The following is a 22,615-nucleotide window of genomic DNA, read 5'->3' on the forward strand; positions in this document are numbered from 1 at the left end:
TAACAAGAGGTTAATTATAATGGGAAAGATGATGAGATACGGGAACGATTTTGAAACACAGATAAGATTTGGTTACAGAGGTTGTTCCTTATGATAATTTCTATCATTCACGTCAAAAAGAAGAAGGTTTCCAGCCAACCCTTTTCTTGTTCTTTTTCTTTCCTTGCCTTATATTTTTTGTATTTTTGATTTGAGAAGATAGGAATGAATCAAAAAGCAAAATCTTACGTCTCCAAATCTTTATTTTTAAACTTAAAAAACAATCAAAGGAAACAAATTNTATAAATTGAAATAAAAATTTAAAAGAAAAGCCTCGGAATACATAAAAATTAGAAAAACTAAATTGAGTAAACGAGAAAATTGTAATTTTGATCTCATATGATTCTTCTTTACAATTTTGATAATTTATGTTGTTAAATTTCATTATTAGTCAAGAATCTTTCAATTTTTGGAAATTTTAATCATTTTTTCATTAGAATACTGATGTGTCAAATATGTTTGTGAAACAATTTGAGTTACGTTAGAAAAAATACAAAAAATGTTTAAACAAAGGAAGAAAGGTAGCAGACTAAGATCGAAAATTTAACACGACAAAAATTACCAAAATTGTAACTTGCAAGATGACAATATTTCCTCTAGTAAATTGAAGATAGAGCAAGAGCAACCGATAGCTAGTTCTGAACATCGAATTGCAGTACCGAGTATCAAACTCTTGAATGGTAGACCCCGAGCAGGTGGAAGAGTCAAATCCCAGTTTCTTAATTCAGAACACTCTCGATCCATATAAACTAAAACCTCGATTTAGTGGAGATAAATAGAAGTTGGATCTTACTAAAACATAGTTGATTAGAGACAAGAATTTAATTTTATTTACTAACTAAAATTTATACCATGTGAAACATGCAATTTTCTTGAAATAAATCAGTCTTTTCAAACAGGTACTTTAAGAATCACGGATAACAATTTCCTAAAAGAGTTGATTTCCCGAATTTTCGTGAGACGGATCGATCCGATCCATATTTGGAGTGAAAACTAATATTTTTGACATAAGTTAGGTCAACTAGGAGATTTGTCGTCTCGCAAAATTAATCTGACGACAAGTTAAAGTTGCTTCGGATAGACAAATTAAAAACTAATTAACCAAAGAAGCGAGATAAAATTCAGGAAGATTCAATAATAAGGGAGCTTCTCGTAAGGTAGTCGAAATGAACATATGACTTTTAGGCATTAATCTAACAATACTTTCATATTTATTGTTTATATCACCCTTCCGATAGGATACTGAGAAAATTTGTAAATAACTTCGGTCAAATATTTAATTAAGAAAATAAGGTCATTTTCTTAATTAAATAGTTGACCGAGGTTAAAAAACAAAATATCTTTTCCGATATTATATAAAATGAAAGGGTTTAATCCATTAAATAGCTCATTGCAATAAAACAGACGGAAAAGTTCGTCTCTGAAGACTGATTTTCCGTCTCAAAAGAGAGTTTGGGACAGAATATTTCATTTCAAAAAATCTGTTGCTGAAGACCTTGTCTCTGATTTTGAAATGGAAATATTCCGTTTCAATATTTTCTCGTTTATTTAAAATTCAAGCCATGTTTTCTATTCAAGTAATCCAACTTTTCCGACAGTTGTTTGTTGTTCTAAACACGAAGGAAACAATCATGAAAATTGGAGATGATATCAAAAGCACAGATAAGTACTACTTGTTTATTAAAAAATTCCTTACAATTATTAAAACGTATGTATTAACAAAATTAGGTCTCATAACACAACCTTCCATTGTTTATAATATTAGCATGATTAATATTAAATCACATTCATTGTACTTATCCCGCTTTTAACATCTTTCCCATTACATATCGAACATTAATTAAACACTAATTAAATAATATCACTCTTTTGGATAACACAAAAATTCTTGTGAGACGATCTCATTAGTTAATTTCGTGAGATGGATCGTCAATCCGATACGATTTATGAAAAATTATTATTTGTCATGCTAAAAATATCAATTTTCGTTTTAAGTATGAATCAGGTTGATCCATCTAACATGAAAAAAATATGTGAGGCTATCTTATCAGAAACCTAATTTTAGAGGGAAAAGGTCTTCTGTGAGACGGTCTCACGAATTTTTATCTGTGAGACGGGTCAACCCTACTGATATTCACAGTAAAAAGTAATACTCTTAGCATAAAAGTAATACTTTTTCATGGATGACCCAAATAAGATATCTGTCTCATAAAATACGATTCGTGCGACTGTCTCACACAAATTTTTGATGTTTAGAAGAATGGATAGGAACTATCATTAACTTTCATGTAGCCATTTAGGTATAATATATCTACATATATACAAATCATTTATGTAAGACATCCTTTTCTATCATGTAAAGTTGCACTCATGGCTCTCTGATTTCCAATAACAGAATGAAATAAAACATATGACACTTCGCACGAAAAAATATAAAACCCCTCGTAAAAAGATAGTGGACTCATAAAATACTACATTTTTTAAATATCAGGGATACCTTTTTTATAAATGTGTCTGATTTTTAAATATACAAAATTTAAAAAGATAATTGTAAATTGAATTCATTTTTACAGAGGTTGAAGGGAAATATATTTTCTTTATTTAAATGATATGATTTCTTATCTTAAATAATTTTCCTAATATTATTCTTCCTTGTTGATATGATATTTAATATTTAATTATGGTTTTGTCTTTCTAGATAATTATGTTAAGATTTTATTGTGATATAATTTCTTCCTTAAATTTAATTTTCTATTGATGAGATTATGTGGAATATTGGGTTTTACCTTTCTAGATATTATAAAGATTTTCTAGATATGGTATTTATGATAATAATTTGTATGATATGATATCTTATTCTTGATAGAATTCTTGTTTATCATATCTTGTAGGTTTCCTTGTGGAGATAAACTATAGGAGAGATGAAGTCTATAAATAAGAGAAACAAGGACATTGTTGCGTGTGCTTGAGAGTTTTCGAGGAAGAGAATAAAGGGGGCGAGAAGAGTTTAGTTGGAGGAATTTTTTGTGGAGATTTTTGTGTGAGTTTTCGTGAGAGTGTTTTTCGTGGAAGAGTTTTTTCGTGGAGGAAAGATTTTCGTAGGAGCTTTTTCGATCTATTGATCGTGTGTTTTTCACTCTTCACTTGAAAGTTTTCGTTGCTGCATATTGTGTGCACTTTGCTCGTCGTGAATTTCAGAGAAAAATATACTACAAGGACGTTGCTGTTTTGAAGAGTGCAGTTGCAAGTGTTGCCTTGAATGTTGCCAACATCTTCAGACAACATCCGTAACGAAGTTGACTGAATATCGTGTTTCGTTGATTTTGCTTTTGGGCTTACGTTTTTTACTTTCTTGTTTACGTTTTATTATTGTTGGTTATTTTAGAAAGCATTTGTTTTATCAAAGTATTGAGTTGCCTTGAATTCGTGGAGATCACTAGTGATAGGTTTTTGTGTAAACGATTTGGTTTTCTAGTTATTAATTTTTGTCATAAGGCACCGCACAAGTATTTATACTTGTGCATATTTAATTTTGTCCATCGATTTATTTCAAGTCAATTTGTATTATAAAAAGTTTCCGCTGCATGAAGATGTTGTCCGAGATGTTGTAACATCTGGCACAACATTTAATTCTGATAAAACACAAATTCGCGATTTTACATCCTAGTCTGATATTTTCATTATGTATTGACATCTGTCGACAAAATAATCCTAACAGAGGTGTTAGATGCAGTTCGTCCGAAATAAAACAAATAAAAAAAAGTAAACTTAATTATATTCTTTTTAGTTTTTTTAAAAGTATGAATTTAGTAACATCTTTGGATAAGACAATGAAAAAATTACTTGAGTTAATAGCCAAAAAAAAAATCATTAATTAAATATTTAAAATATGAGATATATGTTTCGTAGAAAAAATAATTTTTTAATAAAAAATTAAAATTGTCAATTTTTGAAATGTAAATGAGAGAAAATAAGATAAAAGGAGAAAAATTATTTTTGAAAATGATTAAAGAGTATTTTTCAAATTATAAAACAATTAAAACCTACCAAAAAGTGAAGAAATTACTACTTCGGCTGACCATTATTATTTGATTGACTTTTAACCCTTTAGCATTTTCTCGCTGAGGCTTTCTCTTCCACAATAAACATTTTCTTTTCCAATTGTCATTCATGTTCCACCCATATTACAAAAATACTTTCTATGTGAAAAGTATAATATACGGTAAATTTCAAATACATGAAGGCAAAAACTTGTGTGAGACACTCTCACGGATCGTATTTTGTGAGACGGATCTCTTATTTATGTCATCCATGAAAAAATATTATTTTTTTATGCTAAGAGTATTACTTTTTATTGTGAATATCGGTAGGGTTGACATGTCTCACAGATAAAAATTCGTGAAACCGTCTTACAAAAGACCTACTCATACATAAAATATAAGAAAAACACAAAAACTCGATAATCAAACTATACAGAGAGTCAAGATTTTTTCGATATTCGAAAAAAATTAAAATTCTTCTGTGTCATTTCTATTTTATATAAGTAATTTTTGTTCAACAAGATTAAACTCACTTAGAGACTCATAATTTTTTTAATTGAGAGGAGATTTCCTTTGATTAAAGAGAATAATATTTTTAGATACAAAATATTTCCTTCGAAAATAACTTTTACTATATTTTAATGTTTTAAATTATATTAAAATATATGCATTGAATACAATAAGACCTAATGTTGTTGTCCGTAGTATTAGTCTCGGTGTTAATTTAAAAAATAGAGAACAAAATATATTGAATAATATATATTCCACTGCTGGCATAGATGAGCTAACTCGCGTTGCGTAGATCCCTCGTCATAATATGTTTTTATTTTTTTTCATGCTGCGACCTAATATATATAATTGAAAGCAAATTTTCTACATTTTTAAAATGAGAGAATAACATTTTTAGTTCTACTACTTATACAATTCTATTTTTGGTCTTATTATAAGTTAATTCATGATTTTAATAATTAACTTATATTTTTTTTTCTTCAATTTATTCATTTTTTTTTATCGGAGTGCTTTTGTGAAATTGAACACGTCAGCGATATCCACGATACTAAGATCTTGAATTGATACTTGATGATAAGGTTGGTGTGCTTTGTCATAGAGGATCCTTGGTTAACTTCTAAATGTCTTCGTATGGTCTACCATGAGATGAATCATGTGGACGAGTCCTGAGGGGCGTTCAAATTTCTATAGGTCTGAGACGGGAGTCCGTAAGCACTAGTAGCACAGGGTGTCGTGAAAGACCTCGAGGGGACCTCGGGTCTAGTCCCTAAAGAGGAAGCTTGAATAATAATTGAACCATGCATATACTATTCTCATCCCTAGTTAAGGTGTTCCAATTAGGTGACGGAGAATCATGGAAGATAGCATGAAATAAAAAAAAATTCTCTCATTTAATTTTTTTTTGAACATCTCCTAAGTTTAAATATTGCTCCACGGCAGAAAATTAAATATTATGACTAATAAATTATTATGCTTGCTTTCTTTACCATTTTTCTACGTAATTGAATTTCAATAATAGTTTTTTTTTTTTTACTTTTAGAAATTTTAGTTTTTTGCGTGTAATATTAATGTGATACTAACATGACAGTGACATATATAGTGCCACAAAAAAAGACCAATAAACAGCCTAAGCCAATTTCACTTAAATACTTGGAGTAATAAATTCTTATTTTGGATTATCCTCTGTGAAACTGAGGTGTAGGTATCCTGGATTAAACATGGGGCAAAAAGTTTCTCCATTTTCATCATACTATAAATTGATCACATCTTCAACCAAAGCTTCACTTCGTCTTCAACCTCCAATTTCTCCTCCATTCAATCCAGATAATCTCAACACATATTCCACCGAATCCAAAAACAATGCAGTCCAGAGAATTTTCAGAGCTCCGCTACCCTCTCTTCCCACAACAACCGTCTCAGTTTCCGCCCCAATTCCCCCTCCCCGGCATCAACCCACCGGCCTACCACCACTTCAACTCGCCGTATCCAAATCATAACTTAATGCAAGAACTCAGCCCCCAACCACTCACGTGTAGTTTCAGCAGCAACTCGACCTCCGACGAAGCCGATGAGCAGCAGCTGAGCATAATCAACGAGCGGAAGCAGAGAAGGATGATCTCTAACAGGGAGTCCGCTCGTAGGTCGCGTATGCGCAAGCAGAAGCACTTGAACGAGCTCTGGTCACAGGCCGTCTGGCTGAGGAATGAGAACAGCCAGCTCATGGATAGATTGAACGACTTCTCGGACCGCCATGATCGAGTGGTGCAGGAGAATTCGCAGCTCAAAGAGGAGGTTTCGGAGCTTCGTCAGATGATCGTTCACATGCAGCTGAACAGCCCTTTGAAGGATTTAGGAGCTTGACGATGAGCGATCCTTGAAATGATTTCGCTTTATGAATGAATAAGCTAAGGAGTGTCTGCAATCTAAATAAAAGTGATTTTTTTTTAAATTTTTTGAAAATTTTCAAATGAAATTCAAATGAAAAGTGAAGAATCACTTTTATTCAGATGTTGCAAACGATCTTCCCTAAGTGTTCAGATTAAGAGTTCTCCAGAATTCAATTTCTTGTTTATTTTTCTTTTTTTTCTTTCGTTATATCGAGGCTGTGGTACTATATGATCATATTAAATGGACTACTATTATCAAGTCGTTAGTTGTATCCAAAGTAATGATTTGTATAAATTTTGGAAATGGAAATCTCCGAGCATTTTTTTGCTTCATAATATAATATCTCGTCTTACAAAATTAACTCATATGTGGATGAAATATGAACGACAAAATATTGAGCGTAAATAACGTTCATCCATTCAATATACAAAATTCAAACTCATATATATATATATATATATATAAAATATGTATATATATTATTATATTCAATGAATATACTGTCCAAGAATATCTTTGTCATATTATGATGCTATGAAACAATTATTGGTTAATATTGATATTTCTTTTTTAAAAAATTTTTCTAAGTTAATGATGATCAATTTATCCTTTTATTAGTTTGCTTATCGATCATTAAATCGTTTATTATATGAATACTGAAAATATTAATTTTATTTGGCTAATGTTATTTGTCTAACTTACGAAGAATATTAGAGTAATTTTCTTCATAAAATGAAATGTAAACAAGAATAAGAGTAATTTTATTTACAAAATTAAGGTATATCACAAAAGTTGGAATGCAAACAACATAATATTTTGACATATATACTAAACTATGCCTTTACTTGGTCTTTTGCTAAAGTAATCTTTTCATGTATTCTTTTGGTTGGGTGGACATAATATGGTTTAAATTGGAAAATCAAAAATAAAAAATTGAACTGAATTGTAACACTATAAAACCGAATCAGACCGTTATAAAATGATTTGGTTATCGAATTCGGTATTTCTAAAATCGTAAACCGAAAAACTGAACCGTAATTACATATAAACCGATCCAGATAGGTGGTTGCTCCTAGTTTTTTATACTTTAAATGTTCCAAGTAAGACAATCAAGTAGTCCTAATAAACACAAACATTTATACTAACTAAAGATGTCTTAATACGAGGCACAAGTGTTCACATGGGAAAAGGAAATGCAGTTTTTTTAAAAGGCTTTATTGTGTGTGTGTGTGTTTTTTTTCAAATAGTCATCTTCTTTGAATTTCAACATATATAGAATGACTATATTTAAAATAATGAGATAATTTTCTTTAATAAAAAGCGAAAGAGAGAAGAAATAGGAGTCTAAATAAAAATCAGGAAAGCATGTGGCCTTATTGCAATTCATAAGAAATAGTGGACCATATTGCTAATATCAAATTATTTATTTAAATAAACCCACCGACGCCAATGCGGCTCGGGTCGAACCGGCTACTGGTCCTTCTGTTCCTCTTCTTCTTCACGCTGTCAGATCTCAATTCCAGATTTTTCACACAAAACCTCTCACGTATCTACAGCCCTAACATTATTCTACGTTTTATATCATCCACTCGAAGAAGGAGAGAATTGAGTAATCTGTGGTTGGACGATCGTGATGGCGGTTGTGGTCCGCGGTGTTCGGGTTGGATCTGGCGGTGGATCCGGAATTCGAAGCTTTTTCAGCTACCGGATCTTTGTTTCCGCCATGTTTACGCTCCTGTTCCTCGCCACTCTCTCCGTGCTGTTCACATCTCATCCCTCCCACGACGAAGCCGTAAGTGCTAGCCTTTAGCTCGCACTTTGTGTATTTTTTCTCTAGCTGTGTCTACATTTGCACCGTTGTTGCATTTTCGTGATTGATTTACCTTTTGCTTGGTTCAATTGACGTTGACAAGGAAACGGTGCGTTTGTTTTATTAAATGGAGTAGTTGATAAGCATCCCGTTAGACTCCCCTGTGTTTGTTTACTTCAAAATTTATGATAGTATTTGCGAGAATGTGGATTTATTTGTGCCGATTGGGGAGATTTGAGTTTGTTTTTCTCGATAATCATTATTTATGCATAGTTGAATGATAACTATATAAATGCAGCAATTTATTTTCTACTTGATGAATTTGGATTATTCTCCCCATGAAATTATGCAGTGACGTGTATTTAGCTTTGTTTAAGATCACCAGAGACTACTATACTAGTTTGCGGCGACTTGAAAATTGGTACTGTTCTTGGGTTAATAATGTGGAAGATTGTTAAAATGGAATAAAGATAAATGTATTCGTTGACACCAATCACTTTATTATCAACAACAAAATTCAATAATACTTGTCCTACACCAGAAATCTAGATCCAAATTCTTTGCAGTTAGTGCACCATAGGGAATGAAATAGATTCCTAAACTTTTAAAAATCTTGCATGCTTTTCCTCTGTGCTTTTATTTAAAATCAGATAAAGTGACGTTTTATTCTTAGGTTTTTAATACACCAAAAAAATCCAAGTGCCAAACATAGAGTTTTATTTATATCCTTGGTGTACCTAAAAGCATGCGTTTTTTTTCTATAAACAGATTATGGAGACAACAGGAAATGCATATGTAAAACGAACTTTTCTAGCATGGCAGTCTGATCCACTGAAGACAAGGCTGGATTTGATACAAAATCAAGCAAATAATCATGTTGCATTGGTGAATGCATATGCTGCTTATGCTAGGAAGTTAAAACTTGAGATATCCAAGCAGCTTAAGATGTTTGATGATTTAGCTAATAATTTCTCGGAACTTCAATTGAATCCAAAGTATGTCACGGCATTGTTCGAATCCAATGGGCCAATTGATGAGGATATTTTGAGGCAATTTGAAAAGGAGGTTAAAGATAGAGTTAAGGTAGCTAGGTTAATGATTGTTGAGTCAAAGGAGTCATATGACAATCAGTTAAAAATTCAGAAATTGAAAGATACAATATTTGCTGTGAAGGAGTTGCTGGTGAAGGCCAAGAAAAATGGGGCTTTTACTAGCTTGGTTTCTGCAAAATCGACTCCCAAGAGTTTGCATTGTCTTGCCATGCGGCTTGTGGAGGAGAGAATTTCACATCCTGAGAAGTACAAGGATGAAGAGCCCAAGCCTGAGTTTGAAGACCCGAGTTTATACCATTATGCGATTTTTTCGGATAATGTGATTGCAATATCTGTTGTGGTTAACTCTGTTGTTAAGAATGCAGATGAGCCATGGAAACATGTTTTTCATATTGTTACCGATAGGATGAATTTTGCTGCGACAAAGGTTTGGTTTAAGATGAGGCCAATTCAAGGGGGAGCCCATATTGAGATCAATGCAGTGGACACTTTTGAGTTCTTAACACCCTCATATGCACCAGTACTCAGACAACTTGAATCCACAAATCTGCAGAAGTTCTACTTCGAAACCAGGGCAGAGAATACCACTAAAGATATGAGCAGCATGAAGTATAGAAACCCAAAGTATTTATCAATGCTCAATCATCTACGATTCTACTTGCCTGAACTTTATCCAAAACTGCATAAGATTCTTTTTCTGGATGATGACGTCGTAGTTCAGAAGGATTTGACTACTTTATGGAAAATTGATATGGATGGAAAGGTGAACGGTGCAGTTGAGACATGCTTTGGTTCTTTCCGACGCTTTTCTGAGTATTTAAACTTTTCTCATCCTCTGATCAAGGAGAAGTTTAATCCCAGGGCTTGTGCCTGGGCATTTGGCATGAACATGTTTGACCTAGATGCTTGGCGTCGAGAGAAATGCACCGATGAATACCATTATTGGCAAAATTTGGTAAGCTGTATATTTAGTTTTTTTATCCTTGCTTGTTTTTCGAAAAATGTTATGTGTTGTTCTTCAGTTTTAAAACACACTTGCTGATTTTTTTTATTGGTTGATGAATAATCAGAATGAGGACCTTGCATTATGGAAATTGGGAACATTACCTGTAGGGCTTCTAACTTTTTACTCTACTACCAAATCATTCGATAAAGCATGGCACGTCCTGGGTCTTGGGATCAATCCGAGTATAAGTATGGATGAAATCAACAAAGCTGCTGTAATTCATTTCAGTGGAGACATGAAGCCTTGGCTGGACATTGCCATGAACCATTACAAACATCTGTGGACAAAGTATGTCGATAATGAAATGGAATTTCTTCAGATGTGCAATTTTGGAATGTAAAGAAGCATCCCCACTTCAACTCGACTGAATAAATTCCAGCCTTTTTTAATGTTCATCGCAAGTTGTAACTTTCAAAGGAAAGGTTTTAGGTATTAATTTCTCCTACATTTTTGTTCCACGTAGTTACCATTTTGTGCAGTTGTTATGTGGTGGCCTGAAGCCAAGATTGATAGTGGATTTATGCTCTGAAGCACATTCTTTGTACAAGATAGTTTATATACCATCTAAAACAATTAATATCTATATAATATGTTCAGTTGTGTGAAGCAAGCAATCAGATGGCTCAAAGTGTTCTTCAACGATACAAATTTTTTTTTTGTTTCTTGTTATTTGTGCTAGTTTAAAAATGATTTTTCCCCTGGAAAATTTGAGAATATTTTGTATCTTCCCAAGTCAGTTGTATCAATGACTGCTGGCATCCTTTTCCCTAACCTTTGATGTTAGAAATGACATGCTTAGAGACCTGTCCCTGATTCTCCTGTCTCACCTCCTCACGTATTAACACACATCTGAATTGGTAATTATACACGTTACCATTCTCGAATCTCCATTCATTTTCTGGAATCGTCGATGCCCATGAATTTCGTTTGTCGATGCATTTTTTTCAAAAAAAATTGTTCTCGAACATGTGCTAGTTTACACCCCTCAGATTAATCTTATTTATTTGGTGTTACGGTGTAAACACACTGTGAATACTGAATTCTCACTCAGTTAAAAGTAATATGATATATAGCCTAAGGTAGTTGGAGTTCAGCAATGGCCGGCTTCCATTGAAGCTTATGTTTTCTTGTTTGTAAAGTAAAAGTGGAATATGCCGTACGTTGATTAGTACTAAATACAAGACAAAGTGTTGATAAGAATGATGATTATTCTTTCTTTGGTGCAAAAACCTGATCCGTTGCTTTTGCACGTCCTTTCCGCGGCGTATATGGCTTTTTCTTTTTGATACAAAGGTTCTCCATATTTTATTTATTATGAATATTCTCCTATGGGGGCAGCTTTTTGTGTGACCACAGAAGCATAAGTGCTTGGTCATTTCGAGAGAGAGGTTGTAAGATTTGCTTTTTTGGCTAATAAACTGTGTTATGCTGCTATGGAACTTGTTTAAAGCGATCATCATCAGAGGATTGAGAACCGAGCTCTTCGCTGCTCGTACTAAAATTGGTCGGTCTCAATCAGCACTTACTTCCACTCATTCGTAATAAATATTCAAAATTATTATACATGCATAATAAAATCTCTTTAGTGTGACTATTGAACATAATTTCCTCTGCGCATGCGTTTTATTAATTGGAGTGACCGAGAAACACCATAGTTGTGATCAAAGAGTTTGACTATCAATTAATATTTATATATCTCACAATTTTGAGGTATACTTTGAGCAAAGCATATGAATCATTCTTGCTGCTTGCATGGTAAATATGAATTTTTTTTTAATATAATTTGGGGATAAAGAATTGGAAACACAAATTTGGGACAAGCCACATTTGAGACATCCCACTTCTCTTTACAACTCCTCACTCATCCTCTTCTTCTCTTTTCATTTATCCAACAATTTGATGGAGCAAAGCCTTTCGTCCCGGGGTGATGAGTGCCATACAAGAAATGTCCCTCCGCCGCACCGCAGAACCAAATGCGCCCCAGAATATCCAATAAGAGATTCGTTTGTCCGCCATAAAAGCAAAAAATGGCCAGCAAGTAAAGGAACTAAAGAGCATTAATGATACCACAGGTGTCTCCCACTAATCATAGCGTATGAAAAGAAGTAAAGAAATAGTAATCCCATTTTCTAATGAAACAAAATTCTCCTACGCCATCATTAAATGTTTGCGTACTCTAGCCGCCGCGTCCGCCTCTCTCTCTTCACATGATTAAAAAAAAAAAAAGCCTTTCAATTTAAATAAATATAATTTATTTTGCCTAATTTAGTCTGTAATATTAAAGATCATTATTATGTATTACACATTTGAACAATTTTTTTTATAATTAATTTAATTTATATTCAAATAAGAGTATAATATAATTATAAGAATTAATGAAGAGACGTATTGTATTTGAAATGATTATTATATATTGTAATTCATATTGATTATATTTAAATGAGGTTCATTTCATAATTAACGTAACCGTGGATTTTTTTATGTTATGCATACACTTAAATAATATTAATAGATACTACAAAATCATCATAATAAAAAGTGATACTTTGTTCTGAATATGCAAGTGTAATCACTAATGTTTAGTGTTAACAGTGATAGAAACAATATTGTAAGATGCACAAAAATTACATAAAATTATTCTTTTTTATTGTTTGAGGTGGAAATTAATTCTAGCATATTTCTCTTCGATTTTTCAATTTAAAAAATCGTTATCGTTTTTTTATGTTAACTTGGACAATTAATATTTACCAATTAAAATTCACTCGGTCGGAATTTTTTTTTTTTTTTGAAGTAAGAAACTAATGGAACTATGACTTGGATGCAATTAACATTTAACATAAATGTCAGATTTCCAATTTAGATTGAATAATTTGTAGTACAATTGTTTTGTAAAGAAAAAAGAAAGTAAGTTTCACCAGATCAAAATTTCTTGATATAAGTACTAAACTACAAGCTCTTTAAATCCATTTACATTCCCTGATAAACTCTATGGAAACTGGAAAAAAACCAAAAACCCATAACTGTTTAGTCAAGAAAGTACTATAATCTAACACCACAAAATTTCTGCCAAAAATCTTGATCAAGGCAGCTGTTTGGCGCTGATCGAGAAAGAAGAAGAGATAGGGACTGCGAGTCGGGTTGGATTATCATCTCCGGCCATGATCACCACAATCTTTGGCCTGTTATCCGAGGCAGAGACGGCGGTGGGTAGCTGAGTGGCCTTGTCTCCGCCATGATCGGTGGAGCGGGAAGAGGATTTCCGGTAGGAACATGCTAAGATGATCAAGGCTGTAGCGATCAACAGAAGCATTAAGCCTAAGCCGCCGAATAAGTAAGGCAATGGAGAATTCCAGTTCAAGAATCCAGAAGGATTATTGTGTGCATCTGCTGTTGGTGTTGGCCTCATATCTCCAACCTTTTCTGTGTGTGATTTTACGTGTTTTTCTTTTTTCTTTGTATGAATTGAGAGGAAATGAATATGATTGTGTGTGATTTATAGTGGTGAAAGATGATGGGATTTGCTTTGCTCTGAAATTACTATTATGTCCTTTTTGTGATATCTCATCCTTCTAATCAGGACAATATTTTTAACTATAATTTATTTTGATTACTTGTGTTCTTTTGGGTTAATTACTTCTATACTTTTTTTTTTTTTCCCATATAAGTTATAAAAGACATTTGGGACACTCAAATATCATCAATTACCGCACGTTTCGCATAAGGGATGTCTTGAAGTTATTTAGATCTAACAAAGATCCTTGAAGCCTCGTCCAATGTCTTCTCTCGGTGTCCCAAACTCTTTTTAAAAAAAAGTAATGTGAAACGATTTCATAGATCACATAATTCATAGATCAATTTTATGAGACGTATTTCCGACTTGACATAACTTATGGAAAAATATTACTTCAAAAATATTATTATTTATGATACTTATAGACTGAATAAACATGTCTCAGCATTGTAGATTCGTGAGACCGTCTCAAAAAATACTTACCCACCAAACTCTCGACAAATGTTTAGCTCATATTTTTCTCAAGCCTTACTAGCGAGAAAATTCTCTTGATATAAATTCAGCGTAGTTGTAAATCATAATTGGGGTCATAATCAAATCACAGGTGAATACTATTTAATTTGTTATGGTAATGATATAATAATTTTTTTTTTGTTGAGAGAGCGATCAAAATATAACGTTTGAATAACTATATGATTTAAAATGGTTGAGTTGAACTATTATAACGAGCCATAAATTTTGGTAAAACGACAAACATTTGATCATACAATCGACATCAAATTTGATAACTTATGTTTTATACTTATTAATTACAAAGAGTGTCGTTATAAATAAGAAGAATATTGAGATCCAATAATTATACTAACTAAAAAACAATTAAATGTTGACAAGTATATAATTTAAAAATATATGATATCGTCTCAAAAAACTTACTGTTGACCAATTTGCCACAATTTAATGCTGGGAATTACACTTTTTACTTTCTGGCCTGCGGTCTCTTCAAGCCAACCTTAAATAAATTCACACTACTTAACCAATCCCCTTTGTCATTGGCTACAACAAATTACACAGCCGAGGCGCCACATATTTAATCCAAGACAAAATCTTATGTGAGACGGTCTCACGGGTCGTACTTGTGAGACGGATCTCTTATTTGGGTCATCCATGAAAAAGTATTACTTTTTATGCTAAAAGTATTACTTTTTATTGTGAATATGGGTAGGGTTGACCGGTCTCACATATTAAGATCCGTGAGACGGTCTCACATGAGACTCACTCTTGATCCAATAAGATCATAATTTTTCCCAAAAAATTAAAGGAAATATTTAAAGTTAAGAATATCTTATGAAAATTTTAAAGTAAGGATATCTTATTGAAATGTCCAAACAATACCGTCAATAGGTTGGGCAGAAACGATCGTTATTTTAAAACTATTTTTTTTAAATAAAAAATAATTTATTTAACCGTCGAAATTGCAATCTAGATCTATTTAATNATATGCATAAAGATAAGTTGTGACGTCTTTCTAATGTGTTATACAATTGCTCATGCTAGGAGAGCGATCGAAATGTGATGTTTTTGTTTAAAAAATTGAAATTTAATCTCTACTATCAGTCATAACTTTCATAAAAATGACAAGTGTTTTATTCTGCATTAGTTTTTGACTTGAGAATAGTTTTTTTTTTATGTTTTAAATTTATTATAAAGTTTATAATACTTATTCTGGTTTTTTATTGTTTTTTTCCTCAATGTGATAATGAATTTTAATTATCTTAAAAATATAAATATAGTTTTCAAAATTTTCATTAGTTTTAATAATAAAAGCTTATTTAAGTTCTTGACGTATGTTCATCGGCCAAATTCCAAAAGGAGACTCCAAGTCAATTACTATCAACTTCCATGAAGACCCCGAGAATGGAAGACAGAAAGTGGTGGAACATTACATCAACAATAATTAATAACAAATATATTTATAAATAGTATGCATCTTCTGATACGATGTCAAATATCTTTATTTGTGAGATAAGTCATAAACTATGCTCATATTTATAATAATAAGTCACACCTTTTCATGATTGACTCAAATAAGAAATATGTCTCACAACATTGATTTCTAAGACTGTCTCACAAAAGTTTTTTTTTGGGTTTATTAATATAGTAATTAATGTGTGTGTGCTTGTGTCTTCCACTAGAGAAATTGATGAGAAAATTGAAGCTTCCTTTAGACTAATTTGCGACAATTTATTGCAACGCAATATGACTTTTTACTTACTTGTCTCTTTTCATTAAACCAACCTTTGACAAAATTTCAAATCGTTATCCAATCAATATCTTTTACTCTTTATTTAGAGGATTTAACAAAATTACATGATCGAGACGCCACATATTTCATCTATCTAACCATTTACAATTAGGGAGGAAATCAAATTTAATTTTTCCATCTATCTCATTGGACTGATCCAATTATTGATTTCTTTACGAAAGATATCTCCATGGAAAAATTATTGAGAAATCACAGTTTGGGAATTGGGATGGTATATGATTTAAAATATTTGAACTGCTATGATTCGATCAAACATAAATATTATTAAAGTGATAAGTGCCCACTTTTAAAATTGATATCAAAACGAAAATCATGCATTTGATTTTCATCCATGTAATTTGAAGTAGGGTATGCAATCTATTAGGAATCAACAATCATCTCAGCTGAGAGATTAATCGATATATTACGCTCATGTAGATATAAAGTATAGAAGATTCAAACTGCACAATTACCACAATTATAAATTTTTTTTTAAATAAAATAGTAATTGTTTGTCTTCTGACAAAAAATGATTTTAGAAATACTATATAAGTTTTATGAAAATAAATTAGATTTACACACTATTTCCAAATTTACATTTTGAATACGATTTTTATATAATTGGTTTTTCAAAACAAACAAACAAACAATTTGGGAAAAAATTGAATGAATCAGCCACCAAATCGCCTTAACTTTTTGAGTAGGTCTCTTGAGAGACGGTTTCACGAATCTTTATCTGTGAGACGGGTCAACCCTACCGATATTCACAATAAAAAATAATACTCTTAGCATAAAAAGTAATACTATTTCATGGATGACCCAAATAAGAGATCTGTCTCACAAAATACGACCCGTGAGACCGTCTCACACAAGTTTTTGCCTAACTTTTTTGTATACCCAGAATTCAAGTTTGGAACAAATTTTAAATCATGATAGTGTGATTTTTTCACTGAATTTTCAACTTAGCAACTTCGAACTTTATTTTAAAATAGATATTCTAAGAATATTATTTATTATGTTATTTAGCAATTTTAAATAATAAAATATTAAATTATAACTTAATATTCATAAAAATTTAAGGGCATTTGAATATATAAGTTTTAACTTTAAAAATTAATTTTAGGCAACATTTTGGAAATTTTTTTTTGTGAAAAAATTAAAATTGTTCTATGTTTCAATATATTATTGATAGAACTTTATAAATCTTTTTAAAGAATACGCGAGACAAAAATTTAATAATCACCCAATTTTTTGCTTTAAAAAAATTTTTTAGGGAAAAAAATCCCTAAAAATTAAAATTATATTTGATTAAAATCACCCTCTTGTTTTTATTTTTAATAATAATAAAAACACGTATATAATTAAAGCCTTCAATTGGGAAGTGGACACTTGAAGCCAATTTACGGAGTTGGACAGGGGAGACCCATTAAGCTTTAACAAGGAACGTACTAGTAATCCTAATGTCTGTTCATCACATGTATTCCATTTTTTATTTTTATTTTTTGTTATCATGTATGGTCGATTTTTGATTGGTTTCCTTAAAAATTGTCCGAATAAATTAGTAGTTGTGCTGTCTATATTTCGTATTACAATAGCACCCGACGGTGTAAATGATGATACATTAATTGATTATTATATATTATCGTTTCATCTAAACTCAAGTTTTAAAATAAATTACTATGTTACTCATATATTATATCTGAGTCGTCATCTCATTCAACAAGCCAAACAACATAATATCATAGTTTGACCACAAAATGACCATATATACAACATGAATCTAAAAAATTTATACTATGAAATAATAATTTAAAACAATCAAAAAATTATATTAGTGATTATTATTCTAATTAATTATGAACAGTCATCTCTAACAATCTTGATTCCAATATAATTTCTAATATTNTTTGTGCAAATAATTACTATTTAATCTCATAATTGTTAGCCTCATACTATTTGATAAAATCCACTTAGTGTTGCCTGACGAAACACAAGAAGCATCGGATCCTGAAACGTGGAGAGGGCCTCCCATGAAAAGATAAGAAATTGTGTAGCATCGAACGTTTTGCGTTTTATCAAAATTTATAGTTGATGATAACGGTGCAACTCAAATCTTTTAAACTGTATAACAGGTCAAACACCACGGTTCGTTGGCTATTACAACAGAGTAAATTATTGCGTCCAACAATCTCGCTATCAATAACTGCATTCATTGCTATCAATGTAAATTAAACTCGTGATATTTGCTCTTATATTAATTATAATATGGAACACTTACCACTTTATCAAAAGCTATAAAAAGTGGTAACAATGCATACAACTCAAATTTTTTAAAGGAATTTAAACACCACAGTTCGATCTCTCTTCCAATAAAGACAATTATTACACCCAATAAACTGATATCATCCAACAATTTTAAGTTTAGGGGTGAATTTTCGAGTGTAGCATAGCAAAAGCAGATATCATGATACAAATTGCTCATTAGTTATTTACAATTCTCCGCATGCCAAAATTAGCAGAAAAATAAATAAAGTAACCTAACCAAACTTAATTATTGAAAGGGAATAAACACACTATATCATGGAGCTCTCACTTTAATATGAAGAAAAAGAAAAAAAAAGTTGTGTCAAACTTCTTGCTGACTGCGTGGAGCAGCGGAGATTGGTTTGGCAAGGTGCGTAGGATTAGTTTCACCTGCCATGATCACCACCATTCTGGGATCCATTTCAGGCTGTAAAGCGTGCTCCGGACTTAGCGATTTATCGTCTCGAGATTGATCAGCCGGTGGCGGTTTTCTGTAAGAGCAAGCGATGATCATCAAGGCCGTGGCGACAAGCCCAAGCATGAGAGCCAGGGCACCGAAGAGGTAAGGCATCGGCGAGTTCCATTGTTGCAACTCGCCACCTGCTGCGGTGGCCGTGGCGGTGGGGGTGGGGTGTTCTGGTATTGGTCTCATTTCTAGGTATTTTGTTTGTGTTATGGGACGAGGATGTTTGTGTGTGTATTATTTATTTATGTGGGCAAAGGTTCAGTGTATCACTATTGCCAATAATAATTATTAATTATATACTATGATATATATAAAATATTACGATTTTGAATTGTAAAATTATTTATAATCATGATCATGAGCTTGAACTTATTTAAGAGATGAAGTTAAAAGTCCAAAAAAATATCATATGTATGATTTTTATGTTAAATATTATACCAAAATATAAAACTATATATGTTTCTTTTTATAAGGTTTTTTTCGTAAATTTTGTAATATTTTCTATTCAAACTTGAATTAGATTTAATAATATTGAGATAGTTTCTGTGCATGTTTTAAGAAGTTTACTTTAGATATTTTCTATACGTATATGTATATAATATGATGAAAATTGTGGGAGTGACCCAAACGAACTTTGCTTAAACTTGGGATTCTTTCTTTTGCTTTTTTTTTTTCCATGAAATTTTCAAGAGTATTGATTTCTTTGCAAGTCACTTCATTGACTGAGTTTCCATATTTACCCTTCTAAATTTCACTATCATGGAAAGTTTAAATTGTTCATCCAATTATTTTATTTGATGATTAAGAGGGCATTTTCATAATTTCGTATGTAGATAGAATCATAAGTTACTCCACAAAGCAAACCAAGAATGAGAATGAGTGTGAAGTTGTCCTAATAAAACCAAAACCAATTTCCTCGAAATGGGCTTTATTAACTCATCCCCGTCGGGCCCACTAAGCGTGTTCATTCGGGTCAAGTATCCGCCGAACAAAGTCTTTCCATTTCTTGAATTCTACCCCAAAATAGTCAAAATATAAGTGGACTACTCCAGCTAACAAGCTAAACATTATGTCAAAACTTATAAATGTTGACAAATACCAAATTTCGTTTCTTTATATTTGTGAGATGATGAAGTCTCATACTAAGTGACAGGTAGACATGAGAGACGTTGCACCCAATTGAATGCCGATTAGAGGGGTTTGTTAGGCCGACGAGTTTGGAGAGGGTCGTATTGTGTACTTGATGATATCACATATCATGTAGAAATCACTCTTATCATCTTCTTGTCGTTGACATAGTTCTCAACAGAGATCAATCATATCATTTTCTTGTTTTTGATGTTATTCCAGCAGATATTAGTCTTACTTATTAAGATTTAACGTATGATCTCTTTTAAGGCTCATATAACCAACCAGATTATACAACATAGCATCACTAGCTTGACGCGCAAGAGCTTCTCAAAAGACCGTCCCATCTCAGTTCGTCTCCCTATCATTCATGCGTATCCCAAACATTATGTCGAGCACAAGTGTTAAAAGTTTTTTAAAAAAAACACAAGTTTTGAAGTGATCGAAACTAGTTAGTTTTCCATGAAAAGACACAATCATGGAAGGATGTTGTTGTGCGTGCGCAAAGAGCAGGAGAACACTACCAAATGTTATCTCCGCAACAAATCGCTCACGGTTTACAACAAAATACACATTATATTCTTAAAGTTAATGTGAATGCCGCATGCAGTCCTTGAATCTATGGATCGCTTCACTGTGAGGATTGTGGGCAGGGACAAAAATGGTCGTCTGATTTTTATTGAAGGAAAAATTATTGATGCACGCGTTCCTCTGCAACTAGCGGAGCTAATTGGTGTCAAAGAAGGTACATTGCAGGCTTTAAACTCGAGTTGGGCGAAGGTGATTTCGAAACCATTGCATTCAAAGTACGTAATTCATACATTATTGCGCTCCTTTCTCCATGGCAGAGCCAATTGCAGAGCATATCCGGATTATCTGCTCGAACACACCTGATATTATACAATACATCACTTTCCGAGAATGGCAAACCAAGTAGCTCAAAATCTGACTGAACGAAGTTTACAACTTAGATGCAATTTGGTGTTTTTGCATCAGATTTCTTTGTTTATCTGTAAATCTGTATACCATGATTTATTGAATTGTTAATGGCAATGGTTTCATATTTTTTAAAAAAAATATTTTCTTTTAAAATCATATGTATTTTTGCAAAAATTTTATATATTTTACTAGATTAGTGTTTATTACTTGAATTGGATTTTCCGCACATGGAGCATTTGTGTTGGATCAATTAAATTTTGATGATTTAACAAACTGAGCTAAACTGAAAGTTTTGTAAGACAAATATGTTTGAAACTTACATGATATCTAAGCATATCGAAATGACATCTGGACAACAATTGAACTAAAAGATAGTTGAGTTAAACTGAAAATACATTTTCTGAAGAATCAATTAGAATGCTCAAAGTTACAAAGCTGAATTATTAGATAAATTATTTCGTACAAACAGTCTCTGAATTGTCAGAAATTCACGAGCACTACATACATTGTACAATTTGTCGGTAAGGACAATGCCATGAAAAAGACGAGATTAACGAATACCACATTTAGAACGAATATAATATTTGATTTTACTGATAGTTGGATCAAAGTATGTAAATATATGAACTTGTAAAACGGTTATGCGCTCTGAAATTATCGTAATAAGTCAAATATTCAAGTTTCCAATAGCACAATAGCTGTCAAGTCTTCTTAACACACACTTAATTATTATATCACATAATTAAGAATCTATTTGTACTTAACATTTCGAAATACTTGTAAACTTATATATAATGTACTATTCGGTGTTGTTTAAGTAACTAAGCTAAAATAAGAGTTTCAATTAGGTAGTGATAAAGCTTGATTGAATCGGGTAGTTGTATTTTCCCAAGTCTTCTACTAAACATCCTTTCCACAAGGAAAAAGGAGGGACATAGAAGTAGGGGTGTCAATTCGGATAGGTTGGGTTGGGTTGAACAATATTACTATTCAAAAATTGCCCAACCCGAACCCGAGCCAACCTGAACCTGAACCCGAAGCAACCCGATCAACCCGTATAACCTGATTTTGAATTTTTTTATAATTTTTTTAAAAATTAAATTAAATAAAATTCAAAATAATTAATACCAATATTTTAATTTAAAACATAATAATAAAATCTCCCTCATATATGTGATTTAAATTTGAAAGTCTAATTGTAGAAAAATAAAGTATATTTAATAAATCAAATAAACAATTGTTTAAAAAATAAAAATATCAAAATAAATATTAAATTATGAAAATTTAGGATATAAATATAAAATAAATATTTTTTCAGACATGCAATATATAAAAATGTAGACAGTATTTATAGATTATATTTTTTAAAAAAAAGTAAAATTTTCGGGTCAACCCGAACCCTACCCAAACCGATCATTTTTTCGGGTCAGCTATCGGGTCCAACCCGATCTGATCCGAATCCGAAAACCTCAAACACAAACTTGATTTTTTTAAGGTTGAACCGTGTCGGGTTGGTGGGTCGTGTCGGATTTTCACACCCTTACATAGAAATTGTTCAAATATCCGGACATCCATAAACATCTTTGTGTTATTTACATGTCAGTCAGTCTACTCTTGACAA

General features: G+C 31.9%; 4 protein-coding genes across 4 annotated transcripts; 2 read left to right on the top strand and 2 right to left on the bottom strand.

The window, feature by feature from the left end:
* The first annotated feature begins 5,788 nt into the window (after positions 1 to 5,788).
* On the top strand, positions 5,789 to 6,746 carry LOC140976155 (basic leucine zipper 43-like). Its single transcript, XM_073440076.1, has one exon. The coding sequence runs from the start codon at positions 5,949 to 5,951 to the stop codon at positions 6,447 to 6,449; it is 501 nt and encodes a 166-aa protein (XP_073296177.1). The 5' UTR covers positions 5,789 to 5,948; the 3' UTR covers positions 6,450 to 6,746.
* A 1,176-nt stretch (positions 6,747 to 7,922) lies between these two features.
* Positions 7,923 to 10,954, top strand: LOC140976154 (probable galacturonosyltransferase 9). Its single transcript, XM_073440075.1, has 3 exons — positions 7,923 to 8,268; positions 9,055 to 10,293; positions 10,409 to 10,954. Exons 1-3 carry the CDS (start codon positions 8,110 to 8,112, stop codon positions 10,682 to 10,684), a joined length of 1,674 nt encoding a protein of 557 aa, XP_073296176.1. The 5' UTR covers positions 7,923 to 8,109; the 3' UTR covers positions 10,685 to 10,954.
* A 2,469-nt stretch (positions 10,955 to 13,423) lies between these two features.
* On the bottom strand, positions 13,424 to 13,750 carry LOC140977426 (protein GLUTAMINE DUMPER 6-like). The gene has a single exon (XM_073442171.1). It carries the CDS (start codon positions 13,748 to 13,750, stop codon positions 13,424 to 13,426), a length of 327 nt encoding a protein of 108 aa, XP_073298272.1.
* Positions 13,751 to 18,783: 5,033 nt separating this feature from the next.
* Positions 18,784 to 19,113, bottom strand: LOC140977427 (protein GLUTAMINE DUMPER 5-like). Its single transcript, XM_073442173.1, has one exon. It carries the CDS (start codon positions 19,111 to 19,113, stop codon positions 18,784 to 18,786), a length of 330 nt encoding a protein of 109 aa, XP_073298274.1.
* Positions 19,114 to 22,615: the final 3,502 nt, after the last annotated feature.

This window comes from Primulina huaijiensis, chromosome 5 (genome assembly GCF_012295235.1).
Source record: "Primulina huaijiensis isolate GDHJ02 chromosome 5, ASM1229523v2, whole genome shotgun sequence".
Taxonomy (NCBI): Eukaryota; Viridiplantae; Streptophyta; class Magnoliopsida; order Lamiales; family Gesneriaceae; genus Primulina; species Primulina huaijiensis.

What these genes read in the sequence shown, in the direction of transcription:
- LOC140976155 (XM_073440076.1), top strand. Translation starts at nt 5,949, where the DNA reads ATGCAGTCCAGAGAATTTTCAGAGCTCCGCTACCCTCTCTTCCCACAA.
- LOC140976154 (XM_073440075.1), top strand. Translation starts at nt 8,110, where the DNA reads ATGGCGGTTGTGGTCCGCGGTGTTCGGGTTGGATCTGGCGGTGGATCC. An exon ending in ATCCCTCCCACGACGAAGCC is followed by an intron (nt 8,269 to 9,054) that starts GTAAGTGCTAGC and finishes TTCTATAAACAG; the next exon opens with ATTATGGAGACAACAGGAAA. An exon ending in ACCATTATTGGCAAAATTTG is followed by an intron (nt 10,294 to 10,408) that starts GTAAGCTGTATA and finishes ATGAATAATCAG; the next exon opens with AATGAGGACCTTGCATTATG.
- LOC140977426 (XM_073442171.1), bottom strand. Translation starts at nt 13,750, where the DNA reads ATGAGGCCAACACCAACAGCAGATGCACACAATAATCCTTCTGGATTC.
- LOC140977427 (XM_073442173.1), bottom strand. Translation starts at nt 19,113, where the DNA reads ATGAGACCAATACCAGAACACCCCACCCCCACCGCCACGGCCACCGCA.